The 19619-nt window shown below is 48.7% G+C and overlaps 7 protein-coding genes across 7 annotated transcripts; 4 read left to right on the plus strand and 3 right to left on the minus strand.

Moving 5' to 3' along the window:
* Positions 1–3399: 3399 nt before the first annotated feature.
* Positions 3400–4091, plus strand: MAA_06262 (IgE-binding protein; the record flags this gene model as incomplete). Its single annotated transcript, XM_007824260.1, has 2 exons — positions 3400–3672; positions 3729–4091. The coding sequence occupies 2 exons, from the start codon at positions 3400–3402 to the stop codon at positions 4089–4091; spliced, it is 636 nt and encodes a 211-aa protein (XP_007822451.1).
* Positions 4092–5789: 1698 nt separating this feature from the next.
* MAA_06261 (Tautomerase) lies at positions 5790–6233 on the plus strand (the record flags this gene model as incomplete). The annotated part of the gene is made up of 1 exon (XM_007824259.1): positions 5790–6233. One exon carries the CDS (start codon positions 5790–5792, stop codon positions 6231–6233), a length of 444 nt encoding a protein of 147 aa, XP_007822450.1.
* Positions 6234–6694: 461 nt separating this feature from the next.
* On the minus strand, positions 6695–7768 carry MAA_06260 (uncharacterized protein; the record flags this gene model as incomplete). The annotated part of the gene is made up of 1 exon (XM_007824258.2): positions 6695–7768. The coding sequence occupies one exon, from the start codon at positions 7766–7768 to the stop codon at positions 6695–6697; it is 1074 nt and encodes a 357-aa protein (XP_007822449.2).
* Positions 7769–9646: 1878 nt separating this feature from the next.
* On the minus strand, positions 9647–11020 carry MAA_06259 (UDP-glucuronosyl/UDP-glucosyltransferase; the record flags this gene model as incomplete). The annotated part of the gene is made up of 1 exon (XM_007824257.1): positions 9647–11020. The coding sequence occupies one exon, from the start codon at positions 11018–11020 to the stop codon at positions 9647–9649; it is 1374 nt and encodes a 457-aa protein (XP_007822448.1).
* A 1445-nt stretch (positions 11021–12465) lies between these two features.
* On the plus strand, positions 12466–13224 carry MAA_06258 (amino acid adenylation domain-containing protein; the record flags this gene model as incomplete). Its single annotated transcript, XM_007824256.1, has 1 exon — positions 12466–13224. The coding sequence occupies one exon, from the start codon at positions 12466–12468 to the stop codon at positions 13222–13224; it is 759 nt and encodes a 252-aa protein (XP_007822447.1).
* A 750-nt stretch (positions 13225–13974) lies between these two features.
* Positions 13975–15024, minus strand: MAA_11351 (uncharacterized protein; the record flags this gene model as incomplete). The annotated part of the gene is made up of 1 exon (XM_011413339.1): positions 13975–15024. One exon carries the CDS (start codon positions 15022–15024, stop codon positions 13975–13977), a length of 1050 nt encoding a protein of 349 aa, XP_011411641.1.
* A 2525-nt stretch (positions 15025–17549) lies between these two features.
* Positions 17550–18116, plus strand: MAA_06257 (uncharacterized protein; the record flags this gene model as incomplete). Its single annotated transcript, XM_007824255.1, has 1 exon — positions 17550–18116. One exon carries the CDS (start codon positions 17550–17552, stop codon positions 18114–18116), a length of 567 nt encoding a protein of 188 aa, XP_007822446.1.
* Between the last annotated feature and the right edge of the window lie 1503 nt (positions 18117–19619).

A 19619-nucleotide genomic window follows, 5' to 3' on the forward strand; every position in this document is an offset into this window, starting at 1 on the left:
ATTGCCTGCTGCCTGTGGCACCAGAAATAGAACTCCAGAGCCCCTGCGGTATGGGGATATTGGTAAGACGCACGAGTGAGTGTGGAACGGCTTTAAATAAACATTGAAAACTAACACTCACGTCGATGCACTGTGACCTGCATTTCTTGTTGCCATGCTACTCCCACGCGTTGCCCCGGAACAAGGCATCCAATGCGACACTCTCGTCAGGCCCCAGCGCCATGCAGGTCACACCGGGCGCGACAATCCCAGGCACAGTCCCCATGGACTCAGGGGTCATCGTTTAATCGTAAACGAGCACTCGTGCTTGGCTTCGTGTTCCATTTGCCAACTCAGGCACACACCGGCGCTGCATGAAACCTCGCTGCCTGCCCTGTTTCAATTTGCTTTTTCTCGTCGGCTTTGGAGGGTGGTCTGCGCAGTGAGACGGCGCCTGCAAAGCATCAGCTGAAATCCAACTTGTCCGACCGTGAGGTGCGCCTGGTTGTCAATGTTGGTCAGGGCCAACAAACGTCAGGGGTGCCAGAACGGATACAACCCCAAGCCAAGGCACTACGTTTCACACGTGGGTGCATGGTAAGAGCGCCATCCGGTACTACGTGCTCGGCCACGATGATCAACAAAGGGCTGCATCCAAAGACAGGGCTACCATGTCGTGCCTATTGTGATTCGGCTTCTCCCGTGGCGGGACGGCCTCGCGTTTCAGCACGACGGACCAGACAGGACGATCCGGCCTCGACACTGCCGTAATAATTTTTTCGTTGGGCCCACCTCATGCGTTGGAGCACGTTCAGACCAGTCAAGATGCAGATGTCCTAAAATTAACAGCTCAGCCTTGCTTGTCGTCAACTGTTCCGCCGGGCGCGCCACGTATGAATGCTGCATGTCTGCGGGAGAAGGCATCTAGAATCTGTCAAACGAAATTTTATGGCCCGTCGGCCCCGCAATTGAACGCGGAGACTGTTTTAAGCAACTGGTGGCCGGTATCTGCACCAAACAGGGCTGGTTGTGCATCGGGGGGCGGCATGGCATGATGCAGCACCAATGCTGGAATGGGAGATCACGCCCGTTCTTGCCTATGATTCAACTGCAAGTACAACGAATAAACAGGAATATTGCATTTTCTTTAGCCTACTCCAATAATCATACATGCCGTACCTCCATTGCCAATCCCATGCCCGTATCGCCTACTCAAACTGCTTCTTCACAAGTCTCTCGCTGATGGGCATCTCGCTCTCTCGGTTTTCGTACACAAAGTACCCCAGAGACGCCAGGGTTGTTTCTGGAACTTGGTCCAACGAGTAGGATTGATTCGAGCTTGCCCTGTAGAAGTGTATGAGACACCTTGTTGCCATTTGAGAGGCATGGCCTGAACAGGGGAATGCAAATGAGGAAAGAAAATGTAGGAGTATGCGAGGTATAGGATAGACATTAAAAAATAATTCAGCCATTAGGTTGAAGTGTCAAGGACGCACTGAAACTTCCAAGAGAGCAAGCATGCCGAGCCCGACCAGCCGATCGTACCATATAACATGGTATAGCAGGGAGAAAGGACTCTCAAATATTCGAGGATGTAGAAGAATAATGTTTTTCAGGAGTCACTTACATGTAATATGTAGTTTCATGCACCTCCTGACTGGTCTCAACAACAGCAGACGAAACAGACTGGTGCGGCATACTGTAATATAGATTTATCGAGTAGATTTGCAAAAGTATAGGTTGAGAATTCTCTTGTCGTACAGATAATGAAATTAGAGCGAGATATTTTGAAAAGAAGACGCCCTTTAGCTTCCTGGGTCGGAACGACTATTTATCATCTCGCCAAAAGCCCATCGCCGAATCCATAATTCATCTCCTCCTACCATCACGGCCGTCAGAATGGAACCGCATATGGGCAGGTTGGCCTGCAATCCCGGCCCAGCCCATGCGGCATCATATGCAGAGAAAAGGGGGCCGTTGTGAAAACAGGAGCCTAAAAGACGAAAAGAAACATGTTTGCTCACCCAATCCGTGTTGTAGTCGAGCCTTCATGCAAGGCGCCTAGCAAACATGGCTGCCTCGAGGTCTTGCATCTCGAACGAAAAGGGGACCGAGGTCTGTGGAATGTGGCTGCCTATACGCCATGCTCAAACATGGGAAAGAGAGATGCCATTTTTGGATGGCGTGTCCGGTACTGCATTGTGTTGCATAAGTCCGAAACGCGCTTCCATTGTCGCCCTTGAGCCTTGTATGCGTCGTCATTCCGGGAGCCCGGTTTGGTGGTGTGGGAATGCACGGCACTCCGCACGCACAAAGAGTCCTCTTTGCGTCAGCTGCATCTTTGTTCGGATCGACTGCGTCTCTTGAAGTTGCTTCAATATGCCAGGCTAGGTAGTACAGGTACGACGCCTCGCGAGAGGGGGAAGCAGGGCTGAGAAGTTGGATATCCGTACTGAAAAGCCAGCGAGGCCATCGCCTCGTCCGGCTGAGTTCTCCGCAGCAGTAGAAATGGTACTCTGCATACCCCTCGTTCTCGTAAGCCTAGAAAGACCAACATCAGGCTCTGGTCAGGTACGGCTCAAAACAATGACGCCTTGCCGTCCCGTGATGTAGTGCTCATGCGGCCTCGTTACATCTCCAAGTTGGCCCCTCAAATAAATCACTCTTACCAACGCCCCCCGCTCTTACTTCCTCTTTTTACCCTTCCCCATCATCGACACGTTTTGTGTTGGCACACGTGTCAGCAAGGTAGGCTGGGCCTGACTTCCCGGAAGTGTGAAACACGACAACAGCAGAGTCACAGGCGTTAATTCCTCGGTTGGCTGACGAGGATTCACGCAGATTGGGTGCCTGGAGGTGTGGCAAGCCATCTAAGATGGTATCGAGCAGCAAGGAGTGTGGCAGCAGGTAATTTGCAGCATCTCCAATATTTATAGCCAGGCACTTTCCCACGACCCCCTGGCGTCCTCGGTCGCCGGCACTAGTAGCCGGAGTTCCATGAAGTATTCAATGTTCCTAGTTCAACTTCCTACCCTAGGCTCGGTATGCGTCCTGGACTGATAATACAAGACGACGGCCCTTGCGTGCAATTCGTGGCGGGCGTCATGACCCGGATGCCAGCTTCTTGGCTGACGCCGCTGTGGCGCGTCGGACTGCAAATCAGATAGAAAATTTTCCATACGTATCCAGCCGTAAGCGGCACATCAAGCACCCCTTACGTATGCTTGTTCATTCATGACTAAGTCTCAAGTTCCACGACATTGAGTTGCGTCACCCCGCACAACGGCGTGTTGGCCTCGGAAGGATAAATTGCTGCGTTTCCCCCAAACGATTCGTCCTAAAACTCCAGTCTCTTCTCCACCAGAAACCTCACGTGGTAAATCATAGCTTCCTGTGCAATAATTTACCTTGGAGCAAACCATGATTCCCACCGCATTCATCGTTCTCTGCCTTCTCAGCCTCTTTGCCGAGGCAAGCCCGGTTTCCCGCGGCGAATCTCCCGTAGACTCTGCGGTGGTTGTATTCGCTATTCTTCAGGATAGTCCCATTCATCACGGACTATTCGCAGCCAACGGAAGCGCCATCTGGATTGGAAAGGATACGGCCTCCTACTGCCCACCAGTTGTAGAGGAGCGGGGAGAATGCCCCAAGGGTAAAGACACAAGTTTTTGGGTAAATGACCGGTGTGGAATGGTAAGAGCTACCTCATACGTGTTTTTGCGCTCGTGGACTTATGAAGTCAAACATAGAATGTTGTTGTCCCTGGTGGCCAGCAAGCCTACGTCGCCCCTGACGGGAGAATCTCGTACACTGCGCCTCACTCCGCTTACATACCTCCGGGGTCAATCACAACGGGCTTCCACCTGCTCCCAACGGAGTTTGACGGCTTCTGGGAATTTGTAATCGATTCGCACGAGTTGTTGGCATGCCCTGAGACACCGGGGCAGGGACCGTGGCAAGTCATTGTTGCAGATGAGAATTCGAGCGTGCCGGGCCGCGATCTTACGGATTGCCTGAAATTCGAAGCATTTGCAAAAGCGGTCAAGGATCCGGTATGGGAGTATCTTTCGACACTTGGTCCTGAGTCTATTGTAGTACAAGAGTACTTGTAACCTCGGCAGAGTGTGCCAGATGGACAAGTCAACAGGACGGAGAAACTATGAGGCCATGACTACGAGGTTGCAAATGATATCAGTGGCTCAATATGGGCCCAAGTTTGGCAAATTTATTTCTTATATATAACCTTCGTAATGGGGTAAAACTAGCAGACAGTGCTTATTTTTAAGCTAGTTTTTTTTTATGCTTTGGAATCATGGATTGCCGACGAGTCGACCCCGTTGACATGAGTATGTGCGGCCAATTCAAGTTTTTAGAGTGAATCACTTACAAAAAATGCATTTTACTTGTATATAATAGCAATTGCTATCATGTGATAGCCTTTACCGGCGCTCCATGATGAATCATCGATCCACCAGTTTCTGACGCATCATGATGCGTGTATTTGCGGTGCATGACGTCAACGGTAGTATGTAATATTTCTCTGGTTTAGGTACGGCCAGAACATAGTGTTGGCTTTATCAGGCCCTACTTTAACGAAGTGCTTGCACCAGTACTTAGATGGGTCATAAAAATAACTTTATACATGCTCATTTCAGCAAATAAAGATGCAGCCTGCATAATAAATACAATTATCACGCAATAGAGTTCTAGCGTGTTGCGCATTTTTTGAAGATACATGTATCTCAAATTAATCTCAAGCGGGCAGAAACCGCAATGCATTTTCAGGGTCTTTGCTTCGCAGTGCTTCAATATTCGGCTCAGCCCTTGTAATAGTGCTATTATTATTAAAAGCTATTCAGGGTATAACCGTAAGGATTTATAGGCAAGAAGATTGTGATATACTTCTCTACTCATGTATTATTTTGCTAAAAAGGACACTATTCTGTGATAGTTGGAAGGACGCGGAAAATAAATTCGTGGTAAAACCTGCTGGTCCAGATTAGCTAACCTAGTTACCAGGAACGAGAAAGGAAATATTCTGCCGTTTCCACGACTATATATAATATTCGTCGCTTTTTAGAGTGACTCCTAATTCTAGATAGTTATACTAGCATATTAAGTTTCAAAGGCATAATATAAAAACATGTAAATATAAAGGCGGCTGTTTGCCTAGTATCCCGCCCGGGATGTGGTGCTTCACTCCGGCAACTCTACTAGACTTATTTGTCTCACCAGACACTTTGGTGCCAGGCCTTTATTAACGTAAAGTTAAAAGTCCCAGAAGGACAGAAAGGGCATAGTATTGTCGGCGGTAGAAGCACCTAGCCCTTGTCCTGACTAGATTACATCTTAGGCTACCCTAAACCTTGTCAATAGAATCAATATTAAATACAATATTCCATGATTCTTGTGAACAACCCCTTTATTCAACTCGCACTCGACCATGGTCGTCCTTTTGCACTGCCACATTGAGAAGAGGCAGCCCCAATATTGGCACCGCAGCGCAGGTCGAACCCGGACCAGCCTCGGCATACCCCCAGGTTACTCATCATCCCCGAAACCATCGTTGGGTCAGAACAGTATGTGTCCAAGGCCGAGGCTGATGATTTGTGATCATGTCTGTGTTACATCGCTCGCTCAAGATAGACTTAAGGAAAGTGTCATGGATCCTTGCGTTGCGCGGATTTTGGTGACTGAAATCTATTTAAAGTCCCCGTTTCCCAAATGTCTGTTGCACATCTCTCCCTAGCTTGAGAACAACACCCATCATTGTTAAGAACCTCAACCTTGTCGCAACTCAACCTCTTATCATGCCTCTTTGGAAGATCTACCATAGCGCAGACGCGTTCACCACCCAAGAAGAAAAGGATGCTGTTGCCCGTGGTGCAACCGAGTTCTATGTTTCCAAAGGCCTTCCCTCATTTTACGTCCACGTCATCTTCTTCCCCATTGCCACGGAAAACAAATTCACAGGCGGCACGCCACAATCCCGCTTTGTCATCATTGAACTTGCGCACATTGCAAGAAATTGGGACGGCGACCAAAAAAGAGCGACGGTAATCAAGGATAGCATCGATCGCGTCATGCGACCATTTACAATTGACAAGGGAATCCATCTCGAGTACGCAGTCCTTGAGGGGCCGGCGGCTTTATGGAGAATCGACGGGATTGACCCGCCGGAAGCATTTGGGCCAGATGAGCAGGAGCAAGCCGAGGCGAACCGAAAGATTCTGCATGACAAGTATGGTGCCTAAGACTGCGTGGCTTTGTGCCAAAACCACCCACCGATGGGGGTGAAATAGGGAACGGGGTGGAATGGTTGGCAAGGCTCTATGGAAGACAGAATGAGCAATGCTCTGGCAGGACTGTCCTTTATATAGCTCTAAAAATGGTACTATTTTGTCCCACGAGTATGGTAGACTGTGCCCCAGTCCGGTGATTCATCGCATTGTGCGGTTTCTAAACTGTATCCTTTTATGACACTTCTTGTTTTATGAGGCAGGATAATGTCCCTCCATTTATATATGTTTTGACATTAATAGGAAATTCGCAGAAGAAGCTCGCGTGTAAGCTTTAGCGGCTTTGAGCGGCGCGAAATATGGCTCTTATAAACACAAGAGCGGGCCTTTTTTGCTTTGAGGATTAAACGTCGACTAATTAAGCCGCCTTGAGGTATAATGCTAAGCGATAAATGCATCGTAAATAATTTCACCTTTCACCAAGACACGGTAATTTCTGTGCCTGGAAGGCTATTTCTGAGATCCCCCACAGTCCGCAGCAAGACTCTCGCTTCTCTTTCCGAGGTGAAGTAAGTATCCAAATCCCGGACCCGGTGATTGTCGCAAACAAAGGTATTGGGAATACAGTAGCAGGCATCTGAGCTTAGAGCCGGCTTATTGCGAGATGCTGACATCCAGTACTCTTCTGCCAGCACCACGGCCTCACAAAGTTTCACAGTCAGTTTGCTATTCCAAAGGCCATCACTGCGTGGCCATTTTCGAACCAGGGACATGAGCCTTCGTCTTAGCACGCTATTGCGACAGTTGTTCGCGGTGTAGATGAAGACGTCGGAGATTGGCAGAGCAAACGAGAAGCTCGACGCCGGGTTTTTCTGATCGACGCCCGCGGCTAGTATCTTGTAAAGATCCTCCGCTTGATGAATTATACTTTCGAACAGGTCTTCGCACATGTCATACGCGACCTGCGAGGCGGCAAGGTCGATCTTGAAGCCTATTTCCAGCGTGGTGAAAAACATCTGTAGTATCGCTATGCCTTCGAGATCGGATGGCGTGCTAGGGTTTTGCAGCCGCAAAAGATGGTCAAACTTTGTTTTCCAGTTGATGAATTCGTAGCGATAGGCGACTTGCACATCTGGACGAGGCTGTACCAGGTCCGGAGGCGAGCCTATAAACCTCGTGGCGTCCATGAAGCTAGTAAGAAGAGGTAGGAATTCTAGATAGGCATCTGTTACCGAAGTAAATGACTCAGAGGATGATTTCCATAGCTTTCGATCCCCAAGACACGTAGGGCTTATTAGGTGGCCAAGTCTGTTTATAAATTGACACTCAAAGCTCATAATCAAGGCGATTAGAGAGCCAGAATGGACCAAACTACTGCGAGTAGCAGAAGCTTCTGATTTCTCTGCATGTTCCCAAAACCTCCAACGATAGAAAAGCTCGATTGAGTTGCGCGCATGCGCCGTTGCCTCTTTTTGATGGCCCTGCAAGCAACATAGTCCAAAGAGTAGCGCGTTCGATATGAGTATGGTTTCTTGGTCGTTCAACGACATGGCGTCGTTCCGGCGCGCAATAGTAATAAGCTGATGGATGGACTTGTTATACTCCAACAGCGAGAACGTATAATACTGCTGCCGGGCGGGTGTCTCTGTCTCTGCAGGGATCCTTCTCCGACTATCCATAGCCGCTAATGCAAGAGCAGCGTGCCACACCGCTGGGCTTACTTGAGTAGCCCGCAAGATGTCGCGTGCCCAGAATGCAAGGTCGAAGCATCCAGCAATTCGGTTTACGGTTGCATGGCAGAGCGTCGTGAACACCTGCCTGTGCATATGACTGGATTCAATCCCGGGAGGCGCTAATGTAAGATCAGGCTGTGGCGTGATTGTCGGCCTCGCCAGCGCTCTATGATATGCATACCCATCACACTTTCTTCCCGTAGATGAACACTTATTGCAGCTGGGCTTGTCTTCATCGCACTTGACTCGACGTTGTCTGGCAAGTACCCAGGATTCAGGTTAATGACATTCTTCATGCGGGAATAACAAGATATTTGATAACTAGTACGGGTGTGTGAACACGAACCGACAAGTGAGACACCCGGTTCTAACCTTTGGAGCCCACCTCCTGCTCCGGGCATGTCTAGGTTTGTGCATGCTGTTTGTTGGTGTATCTTCAAACCGTGGAGATGAACCTTGTTTCTAGGTGACTGGGCCCAGAAGGAGGGTCTGACAGCCGTTGGTTGGTGTTTCGGTCAGCGGAACTCTGTAGAGCTTTGACCATACATTTGTTGAGGACATCAGGAGTTGCAGATCTCGACCGTCACGCTTCTACGGCCTACCATGGAAGATGCGGAGGAGACCCACACCAAGACCGTGTCTGGTTGGCTTGCTCGTTTAAATCTCCACGAATTCCGTTTCGGCCCGCCGCCTTGCCAAGTTTGCTGCGGGCCGGAGTGTCAGGGCTTAGCGAGGAAGGTGCTCAGGTCCAGCCAATGGGAACCGAGCAAGGTAATCTTGTTTGAATTCAAAGTGATTAAAGCCGCGACATGACCATACTATTAGCGCGAGTAGTTTAGCGCAGCGCAGCTACTTTCGAAAGGGTTCTATATAAGCCATCAGTATGTAGATTTGCTAGGCTCTCTACATCTAATTTGAGCTCGTCAGTGCCCTGTTGGTCGCGCAATTTCTCAGCCTCGACCTATATTTCTGCGATTGCGCGCAAGGGCAACTTCATTTTATCACTGTCCTTCTTCTCGTCCGTGTGTCGGTACAAATAATTGGAAGACGCCGCGGACTAGGCTGCCAAGTGGTCGGGGTAGTTGTTAAAGATGCAAAGTGAATCTTCATTCTTGTCAGACGCTCTGGAATCCATAACCCTAAGTCTGTAAAGTCAAATAAATTGTATTGGTTTCAAAGATGCAAGTAAGTGTACAATATCATTACATCAGGCATACTTATGCATTGGGCTTCTTCATTAGACATACGAAGCGCGGCTAAGCCTGCGGAATACAGCGCTGCGTGCCACCGCTTTTGGTGGGTGGTGTGAGAAAATGAGGGTCACGGAACATTGCTCAGCACTGCTTTATCTTGGGTCTTGGCAAGGTGGAATATGAACAATGAATAGAATTCGTAATTGAATATATGTAAAACAGGAAGAGTGGAGAATTTGTTTTCAGAGCCCGGTACACCTCGGCCAAAGTATGCTGGTATAGAAACAGGTCCAACCCAAAGAACTATTACCTGTATCAAAGGCAACGCTTGCCTCGCAGAAACACCCCAACACATCTGCATTTTTCTGTTGAATTTTGAATTCTGTCATTAATGAAGAATTCATACAGACCAAGCAGCCTTCAATACTGTATGTATCATTCACAAGGGCGAAGTGTCTCCATACATCTTGCATACTTCGACTTGGAATCTCGTAACGCCGCCTCAGCTGAGAGCAGCCATCTCAAGAATCGCTCTTTCGACAGTATCCATTGCCCTCATTTCCTCGTTTTCCTGCTTGACTTCCAGCACGCGTTTCTTGTACTTTGGATTGCCCAAGACTGCGCTGACTGCTCCACGAATCTGTTCCTCCGAGGGCGTCGCAGTCCTCAGGTTGACGGCCACACCAGAATATTCGCCACGAGCAGCCACTTCAGGCTTGTCCTCCGAACCACCCGCCAGAACCATGGGCACTCCGTTCAAAACACTCTGGATGAACCCACCATAGCCTGCATTCATGACGAAGACGGAGGCATAAGGGAGAACGGCATCATACGGAAGATAATCTATGACCCGAGCATTGGGCGGTATTTGAACCTCAGCAGAGAGACTTGCCCCCCTCTGGCCGAGAATGGCAACGACAAAAATGTCTGAACGATGCTTGAGTGCTTGAAGAGCGGGTATAAGTAGATCTGCGTAGTCGACAGCAATGGTTCCCTGCGAAATTACGACAACGATCCTGTCCCCACGAGTGACATCTTCCCAGAAGCTGGGAGGAACGAAGCTCTTTTTGGCGGGACGATGGTTGAGCGCTCCTGCGAATCTGACTTTGGGGTGAATGTCCGATCGCTTGTACTCCAGGCTCGGAGGACACATTTGGAGCGTGACATCTGCAGCGGTGGCGAGGGCGTCAACAGGCAAGGCCGCCTTGTAATTCACTGCCCCCAGGTCTCGAAGCGTCTTTTCATGAGTCGCCATGACATCGGCGAATGTGACGGTTACCATTTCTTCGTATTGAGCACGGTATGCGTCGCGACTCTCTTCTCTGCCATCGGGGATGAGCCCTAGACAGAACGGCGGAGTGTCCCGACTTGGCAAAGTATATGGAACAGCGTGGATATTGACTGTCCTCGGCCGCTTGGTGAAGCCACGTGGTAGTGCAGCGCCGAGATACATGGGGACATGTCCCAAATAGAACGTCTCTGTCAGGATGACAATGTTGTGCATGGGGGCCTCTCTCTTCATGTGCTCCAAGACGTTGTACAAGACGTTTTGGTGAGCTTCTGTTGGCTCGATAAAGTACTTCAGGAGGCTGTGCCGGATTCTCGCAAACATTTGCCCAGAAGGATTTCTCTCCTCCGCTGGCTGTACAAGATGGATAGGGGGAACGCTGAAGAACTTGGCACCGATACGTTCAATTCTTTCTTGGAATTCGTCTCCTGCGATGAATGTGACATCATATCCCCGCTGTATTAAAACTTCGACGATATTGATGATGGGCATCGTGTGGCCTGTGAAGGGGGAGGCGCAGGCCAAGATCTTGAGCCTGGTCTTGTCCACACCCCCGTTGCTTGCGAAAATGAGGCTTGATGCCGTCATGGTGAAATGTGAGGTTCTTGTAAAAGGCAAGAAGGGTTTCCAGAATATGCGTCAACGAGTATAAATTGACTGTTCAGACCATGAAGCTTGTTGCAACTCACAGTCATGACCATATCGTACAACAGGGAATTTGATGGACGCTTCAAGGGTGCCGCAGTTATATCTAGAAATAACAGACCATGTTCTCTCCCAGAGAATATGGAGCGACTACGGGACCACGATATTGACATTTGTGAGCCCCGACCAATAACATTGATGTCGGGGCCCGATGCTACCATAGGCTGGAATTTCTCGATGTCTCGGTTGGCAAAATTCTTCCCGAAAGACAAGCACGTGTGGAAGGGGCATCACGTTTTCCGCCCCGATGCCTCCGATCCCGCTCCTATTTGACGTCCTACGAAGTCAAAAGCCACCAGAAACTGTAAATTATGGGAGACGCCTTGGCCGAAGGCGCGACTGCCGATGGCCACCTTTGTTTTTCCGCATGATGTTGCACTATATGCATCTCATCACGCCAGGCGGCTTTTAAGAGGTTGCGGCCGAAGCACCGACCGCCAGTGTGATGCCTAAGCATTATTTGTACAAGAAAGTGCCAAGAGGCTATGTGGCATCACCGTGTTGGACGCTTGGTCGGAGACCCGTTGCCGAATAGGCTACACATGTACGTCGCTTCATGCGCCCATCTGCCGTACCCACTTATACAGAATATGAAGTTTTATTTCGTTCAATCGTGGGGTAATATAGTCTTGGGCAGTCTCGATTTTCGGTTGCCGAGCTCATAGTATCATGTCAGTTTTGTCGCTTCATCTAGCTTGATTCATTATTTTCCCCATGCCCGCAAGACAAAATCGACCAGCTGTTCTCAAAAATGATATACACGAGGAGTGTATAATAGTAGTGGATAACCGTGTGAATCATGTGAATTAGATCTCGCCACTTCGCTCTTCCGCTGCCTTGCTGTTCGGACGCCGAGAGATGCCGATTGCTTTCACCTATAGGCCAAATGCATAGAATTTCGCAATTCAAGTTTTTTGGCTACACTAGCTAGGTTATGAGTGGAAGGAAAAATTAAAAGAAAAGTCTCCCGTGGTACGGAACGGCCGGACGCAGGATAGGGTTACATATGGATATTATAGTGTAACATCGTCGACCATCATGCAGCAGACTTGTCCGCTGACGAAGCGGCTTCAATAACTTGGCAAGATGCATGGCCGTTGTTTCTCTGCCGTTGGCAAAACTTGACGAAACTGTTTGAAGGTGGAAGAAATGAACCTCAGGCAATCTGTGCGACTCGGCAACACAGCCGGGATGCCCAATGGTCATATGTGTATAAGTATGGTCTTCATGCCCAAACACCAATTCCTCCACGCCTTTATTTATGACTTCAATCTCCTACTTGAAATATAAACCCTCGTCAAACAATTTAACATCTCGCTCGCGCAATCATGGCGGCCGAAATACAGAAACTAGAAATGTCGGACGGTTTTCTCGTCTACGCCAACCCCAAGGCAGCCATGGAGACGCAATTCATCCACAAGGAAATCTTTCAAGACAAATGTTATGATGTCGCACCCTTCCCCGAGGACGCCTTCATGATTGATGCGGGAGGCAACATTGGCATGTTCAGCCTGTACATGAAGAAGAAATACCCGGCTGCCACAATCCTAGCATTCGAACCCGCACCGACGACTTTCAACACATTCAAGAAGAACATGGAACTGCACAACATTTCAGGCGTGCAGGTCTACCAGTGCGGGCTGGGTCGTGAGAATTCCAACGAGACGTTGACTTTTTATCCCAACATGCCCGGCAATTCGACCTTGCATGGTGGCGAAAAAGAAGAGTTTATCAAGACGGCAGATTCTGAACACCCTGTTATTAAGTTGCTAAGCGAGGTCGAGCAGGTTCAGGTCGACGTCAAGCGACTATCGGGGTTTCTAAACGATCTTCCCGACCTGAAGCGGATTGACTTGCTCAAGATTGATGTGGAAGGTGCGGAGCTGGACATCTTCCGCGGACTGGACAATGTACACTGGGACTTGATTGAAAACATTGTCTTGGAGATTTGTGACCACAATGGAGCATTGGAAGAAGCTGAAGCGCTTTTGCGAGAGAAGGGATTTGAGACTTCCAAGGAGTTGGCGGACTGGGCGCCGAAAGAGATGCCGATGTACATGATGGTAGCTAAACGGGCTCATCACTAGTTTGACCATTTTATTTTGACTTTCACACTTGATAGCTAGAGCAAAGGCACATGACAAGAAATGCGGCTTCGGCGTTAATTGTCTATTTTCTCCATGGGCCTTGTTTGTAAACTGAGACGGCCGGCACAGGTCAACCTCACTACGAGATAGATGAATATCATGATTAAAAATTTTGCTGCCGCCTTGATCATTATGTTCCAGTTACAACATGGTAATCTTGACCCTCAATGCCATTGTTACTGCCGCACGATACTCTGGAAACGAAACCGAGAGTGAATTCTCCATCTGCAGACCTGTCACGGAAATTGGATGGCATTGCATGTATATGGTTGACCATCCACTACACCTAACTACTGTTGCAGCTTATTCATAAATACGGGGTAGTATGCCATATTATTTGTTTGCCTGCCAGTTACGTGAAGTGAAATATTTTTCCTTCATCTTGCTAGCTACAAAAGACCAGAATGAAGAGCTTATGCTGGATCTGTGTCGTGGCTCATCGAGCGGCAGCGATGTATTATCGAGGCCACCATGGCTCTCATATTTTGTGTTGTATATATCTATCTACAAAGTTATTGTAGAGACGATATTCATATGTGACTGGTGCCGAGGCTACTTGACATATGCCACGTAAAGAACATATATTCGTCTTGACCTGTAGCATGCATTAAGCCATTAGCCAAGATGAGTCTGACTCTCTAGTTTATCATGACCAATGAAAGAGGTCATGAAATGCGTGTGAGCCGCGTGTCAGCCGGAAATGTCAGCGCCAACCCAATCTACCAGCATCTCGGCATTGTAGACACTATAAGCAACTTTCATTGCTTCATTAACATACAACCCGTCGCCAAGTCGGTAACATCCTGGATAATTCCGCCTATGGTGCTCACTGGCTGCGTCATGTAAATCCATGCTGTGTCCGTCCCCGTATGGAACTCTAACCGTGCCAAACCGAACATCAATAAGATCGGCGTCCTTGAGGCAGGCAAAGTATTGCTTCGCGCCCGATAGTATAGGGTTGGCCATTTGCATTCTCTCCTCATGGCTCATGGTACCACTAAGCATTCTTTCGTATGAGAAAGGTATGGGCTCGCTGTCCAAAACGGTCATCACATTTGTTGCAATGGCCAACGTGCAAGCACATACGCAATGAATATGGCCGTTTGAGTCTTCAATGAGCTCCTGGGGAGAGATCATGCAGAAGGGACCAGATGCAACGAATATCGGACGGATCGTTTTCAGCAAGTCGGCCTGTACGTGGATATCCAAGATGCCCAGCATCTTTAGGCGATTGTGTGTTGGTCCGCCGCCAGGCTCGTTAAGCTGCTGTCGGAAAATGCCAATGTTCTCCCAACATGCAAGTGTAAGTAACTGCACCGCGTCAGTCTGGTCTTTGCCGTTTCGCAAGTTTGACCAGCCGATGCGGTAGCCTCCGCCGTCCGCCTGATCTATATTTTGCAGTTGTGTGACCTTGGCTTTTGTCCTGATGGAGATATTCTTGAAACTTTGAACATGGCTGCTCAAGAACGAACAAATGCTGTTAGTGTTAAATGTCATCTCGGCTGTTTCGTAACAAGTCGCGACTGATGCCAATATCCCCGGCGCTAGGAATGACTCATACTCCTTTCGTGCAAGCTGTCTGCATATTCGTTCGGGCGGACCAAAGAGATTTTCAAAGTCCCTATCATCGGTGTACTTTTCAATAGCATGGGCCTTGATCTGTTCAAAGACGGGCACAACCTCTTCGGGGTAGAAAACAGGCTTGATCACATTGCCTAAAACTTGTATGGGACTCTCCATGATGACATATATTCCACGCTGCGGCGCCTGCGCAAAGATATGCTGGCATCCAATTCTGCGAAGAAATTTCGCAAACTTGACAGTTGTGTCTTGACAAAAGATGGCCGTCTCCAAGTGGCGATAGTGAAACCCCAAATTTGATCTTCCAGGATTTATGCGACTCGTCCCACTTAGTATATCCGTATTCTTCTCAAAAATCAGAATCCGTAGCCAAGGATAAGCTTCTGCCAAGTAGATGGCCTGTATGCAACCTGCAACACCTCCGCCTATAATGGCAACGGCGATGGAACTCTTCTGGTCCGTCGACCTAGGAGTTTTAGCACTATCATGGCCATTTGGATCCATCCGAGGTGCACGTCGATTTTACATTCAAGGGAAAGTCTTTGCGCCGTTTGTTCATACCACAGCTCGTAGGAAGGCGGCCACACCTTTATATACATGCACAGAGGTGTCCCTGCTGTCAGCTACCTTGTCATTGTCCTACGCTGTCCATCATCCACGAGCCTAGAACGCAGCCACAGTGCCGATCAGATATTAGACGTTGAAAGCTTGACATGTGGTAGCTGTCTATGACATGATGATTGGTCGGTATAATGCCCGGGGGGTGAGACGTCGAACCTTAATATTGGCCCTCCAATCTTCAAACTTTGTCATAGCAGATGCACGGCGAAGAAAGGGTTTGCGAAACAAATACATGTGGAGTGGGAAGCACTTGCTAGCTAAATCCTACCAATGCCCACAGTTGTCAATGTGTGAGTTGCACGGAAGTCACGTATTGTCACACGGTTACGCAAGGACTACGATGACGGGACCTAGGGCAGAAGACCCTCACCGACTTCTTGTATTTACATAGCTCTTTAGTTAACTACTTATTTTTATTGCGCAATGCAGAATTAATGCCCTCTACTACAAGAAATCCACGTAGCGTTGCAGGATGGGCGGCGCCTAAAACTGATCGTAGTTACATGAGGGCTCAAAGCCTAGTTGAGGCCTTAAGCTTCTAGGTTTAAATGCTCACCGGTTGATATAACTACGACCTTGTCACATTAAAGGGTTATAAGAAAGTGAAGAGGCTTTAAAAATAAAGCCGGTTACTGAATGAATTAAGTATTTGCTTTTAAGCATTTGCTTTTAAGAATTTGCTTTCGCCTTCTACTCAGCCCTTATCACACTTGTCAAGTGATAAACTACCCTCTAGTCTCTGACGATGGGATCAGCACGCACACTGCCGGACTCGAGTGGCAACATTTAGAGGCTCAGCTTGCAAATGGCTGTTGAGATCCATATGCACACATATGCGGCCGTAAACAAACCACCCGCTACACAGAGGTTAAGTTATAGTGGGAGACAAAAAGTATTGAACAATATCAGGTAACTGGCTATCGCGCTCCATATTGAAACATGCCGCAGTGCAGTAGTGTATACTTCTCTGTGTGCAAATATATTCTGCCGCAGATTGTATGTTGTGCCACGTTGGTTGTTCCACAGCGTAACCAGATGTAACTAGAAAGACAACCACAGGGGTAGAAGAGGTTAAACCAAACAGCGTTACCGAGTACCGAGAAGTGTGGTTGCACCGAAATAAAGACCCCTTGACCTGCCTTTCGGCTGGTGACTTCTTACAGGTTCTGCTGCTGTATGGATTAATCCCTCAATTCATCCCATGACTTTGATACTCCTCCCGCACTCATGTTGACTGGGGTGTGTATACAAGAAATCTACGATATACCAGCATTTTTTCATCCTTGGACAATGCACCAACGGCACCATATGAGATGGACCATTAATACAAGCAACGACACGTCTCGTAGTAGTATAGTTACTGGTGACCGGTGTTACTAGACATCCCCGTTCTGGCAGCCGAAATACCCCGCATATGCTGAATGCGTTCACTTGCAGCGGTAGAGTATGGATCGTCGCCTTTCGTAGCTTGGTGTTCAGCCAGCTACACATGCATGCTAGTGTCCTCGGGCGAGCTGTTGGGCAGCAAATCGCCAGTTTGGCGCCGACAAGTAGCTCGGGCTCAGGCTCGGGCTCGGGTCGTGTCTGTTGCTTTTTCCTATCAATAGATCGATCTTTCCCCACCTCGGTCAGTGTGCCCAGCATGTACGAGATGCGGTGAAGGAGACATGGAAGGCTGAGACTTGGCCAAACGCCTTGCCCTTGTCGCGTAGAGTCACACACAGAGTGCCGAACTTGCCTGCATCTGGATGCTCGTGTCTCAGACTAGTGAAGACGAAGGGGAGAGACATCTAGAGAGGGGTGGTAGTCGATGTCCTGTAATGCAACATTGAAGTAAAAAAACAACATATAAAGGAGGCCACACAGCACTATCCGGCTTGCTTCCTTTACACTTTCTTTTACCATCATTCAAACGCTGAAATCTTGTTCACTCCAGTTGCTAGTCCTACACCACAGTAATCTCACGTTTGTATGCTCCCTCTGCCCCTACTCCAATCTCCCCCCTTCAAATACTGTTGTATATTATGGCTAATGAGACTTGTGACTTAGTACATACAGACACGATGTCTTCGTGGAAAGCTCAGATTCTCAACTCCGCGGCCACATACAAACGGGCCATCCAAACCGGAGACTTCTCCAAGATTCAAGATGACAAGTCCAAGTACAGCGAGAAGGAGCTCAAGTCCATGGCCAATGACTTCCCAGAGGTCAAGGTGGTCATGGAGGACCAAGCCAACCACCACTCGGGTCTCACTGATGAGCACCAGTCCGTCACCGATGACCTGGAGAGTGGCCATGCGGATAAACCCACTGCTATAGAGCGGGTCAAAGCACAAGGAGAAAGGATGAAGGCAGAGTCCATTGCCAATATTGATGCGAGCACGGAGAGAGTTTTGGCTCTGATTGAGGGCCTCCCCGAAGACCAGCAGCAGCGGGCCGCCGATTTTTGGGATATCCTCGGCAACGGGTTCATGCTGTTTTGGTCCAAGATTCTCACTCAAATTGAACGAATCTTTGAGGTGGTAATTGAGTGGCTCAGTCAAGTTTGGGAGCAAGTGAGGGCGTGCTGGCAGACGGTGAAGGGGGTTTGGACTGAAATTTGGGCCTGGCTGCAAGGTCTTCTGAGTTGATTGATTGATAAAGGGACAAGGCCAATCATCCAGTGACGAGAAGGGCCCAGCCCATTTATGGCTCATGTCTACTGCTGCTGTTTGCTACTTGTCTGCATAGTTTGTTGACAGTCATGACTGTATCCAATACTTGATGTGCCGTCAATTACGCCTTACAAATCCTCGCAGTCTCCTTTCTTTCTGGGATGTTTTATACTATCATGACATTCAAAGTAAACACATGGTCTTGGACAGCGGCCCGCATATTTATCTGGAAGAAATAACTTCAACACCTCCTTGGAAGTGACAACGCACAAGTACAGAGTTGTTTGAACAACGCGAGCTCACGGCAACAGGAAGATCCGAAAAGACCTGCTCCCAGCGGCAGCTTTCGCATTGCGTACAGAGCACGGGATGGGCGCTACTAGGGTAAGGACGTGAAACATGAATGGCTGCATCGTTGCATCTGCTTGCAACCCTGACACTTGCACGTGCAGCTGGAGCGGCGTTGGGTGTTGGGTTGCGTCATACTCATCTGCAAAGTACGCGAGAGACTCGGTGAGCAGCAAGATGCCCAAAGACATGACTGCTGTTCGCAACATCTCATGACCTGCTTCCAGAGCCAGGTGGTAGCGCAGTTGGACTTTACGACAAAGGACAATGGGTCTGAGCCATATAAGATGGTACATGTATGGATGTATGATAGATATGTCCTGTGGAACAAGCCAAGTGGTAAAGACCATGTTTACTCCGCTACAACTAATTGGGGCATTGTCCAACCTCCAAGGGATACGGCAGCTGGTTTAAAGATTGGGGTTTTGGCACGGACAGGCCAATATTTGAGGCTACTTGACAGCGTACATGGCCAATTGATCCTGCGCTGAAAAGCACATGTATTAATATGGTTTCAATGTTGGTTTTAATGTCTGCTCTAAAAGTGTCAGAGACCAATCACGAGGAACCAATTCGCGGGCTAATAGGGATCCACCAGGAGTACATAACATTCCCAAAAAGGAGACTCAACACCTCTGAGGGTTACGAGGTTCAGAGAGTCACTCTGCTATCAACACCCATCCCTGACGGGGAAACCACTCGACGCAAGAGTAGCCACAAGTTGCTGCATGCGACGTTTTGTACGAGTGAAATGGTCTCGGAAACTACATATGTACCTTCATTGCTCAGAGGTGCATCTACCCGAAACCTGCTCCCCACTCTCAACGGCAATGCTCTACACCCACGGCGATACGCTGTTCAAAGACGACAAAGATGGCAACGGTTCGCGCAGAATTCCGACGATGCAGACCTCTTCTTCATGAGGCCCCAACTTCCGCCTGGGGATGGCCTGCTCAGCCTCACTCGACAGTCTTGCCAACCAGGCTTTTTTCTTTGTTGCACAGCCGCAGAGCTCATGTGCACAATGGGGTTGTCTCCTTGTCAATCCTACGGTGTACATGTCTGGCATCTATGGAGTCTGGTACTGTTGGTTCTGTTGTAACATTGGAGCTTGGATGCAAATCTGCACGG

The sequence above is a fragment of the Metarhizium robertsii genome (genome assembly GCF_000187425.2).
Source record: "Metarhizium robertsii ARSEF 23 chromosome Unknown MAA_Scf_6, whole genome shotgun sequence".
In the NCBI taxonomy this organism is placed as follows: Eukaryota; Fungi; Ascomycota; class Sordariomycetes; order Hypocreales; family Clavicipitaceae; genus Metarhizium; species Metarhizium robertsii.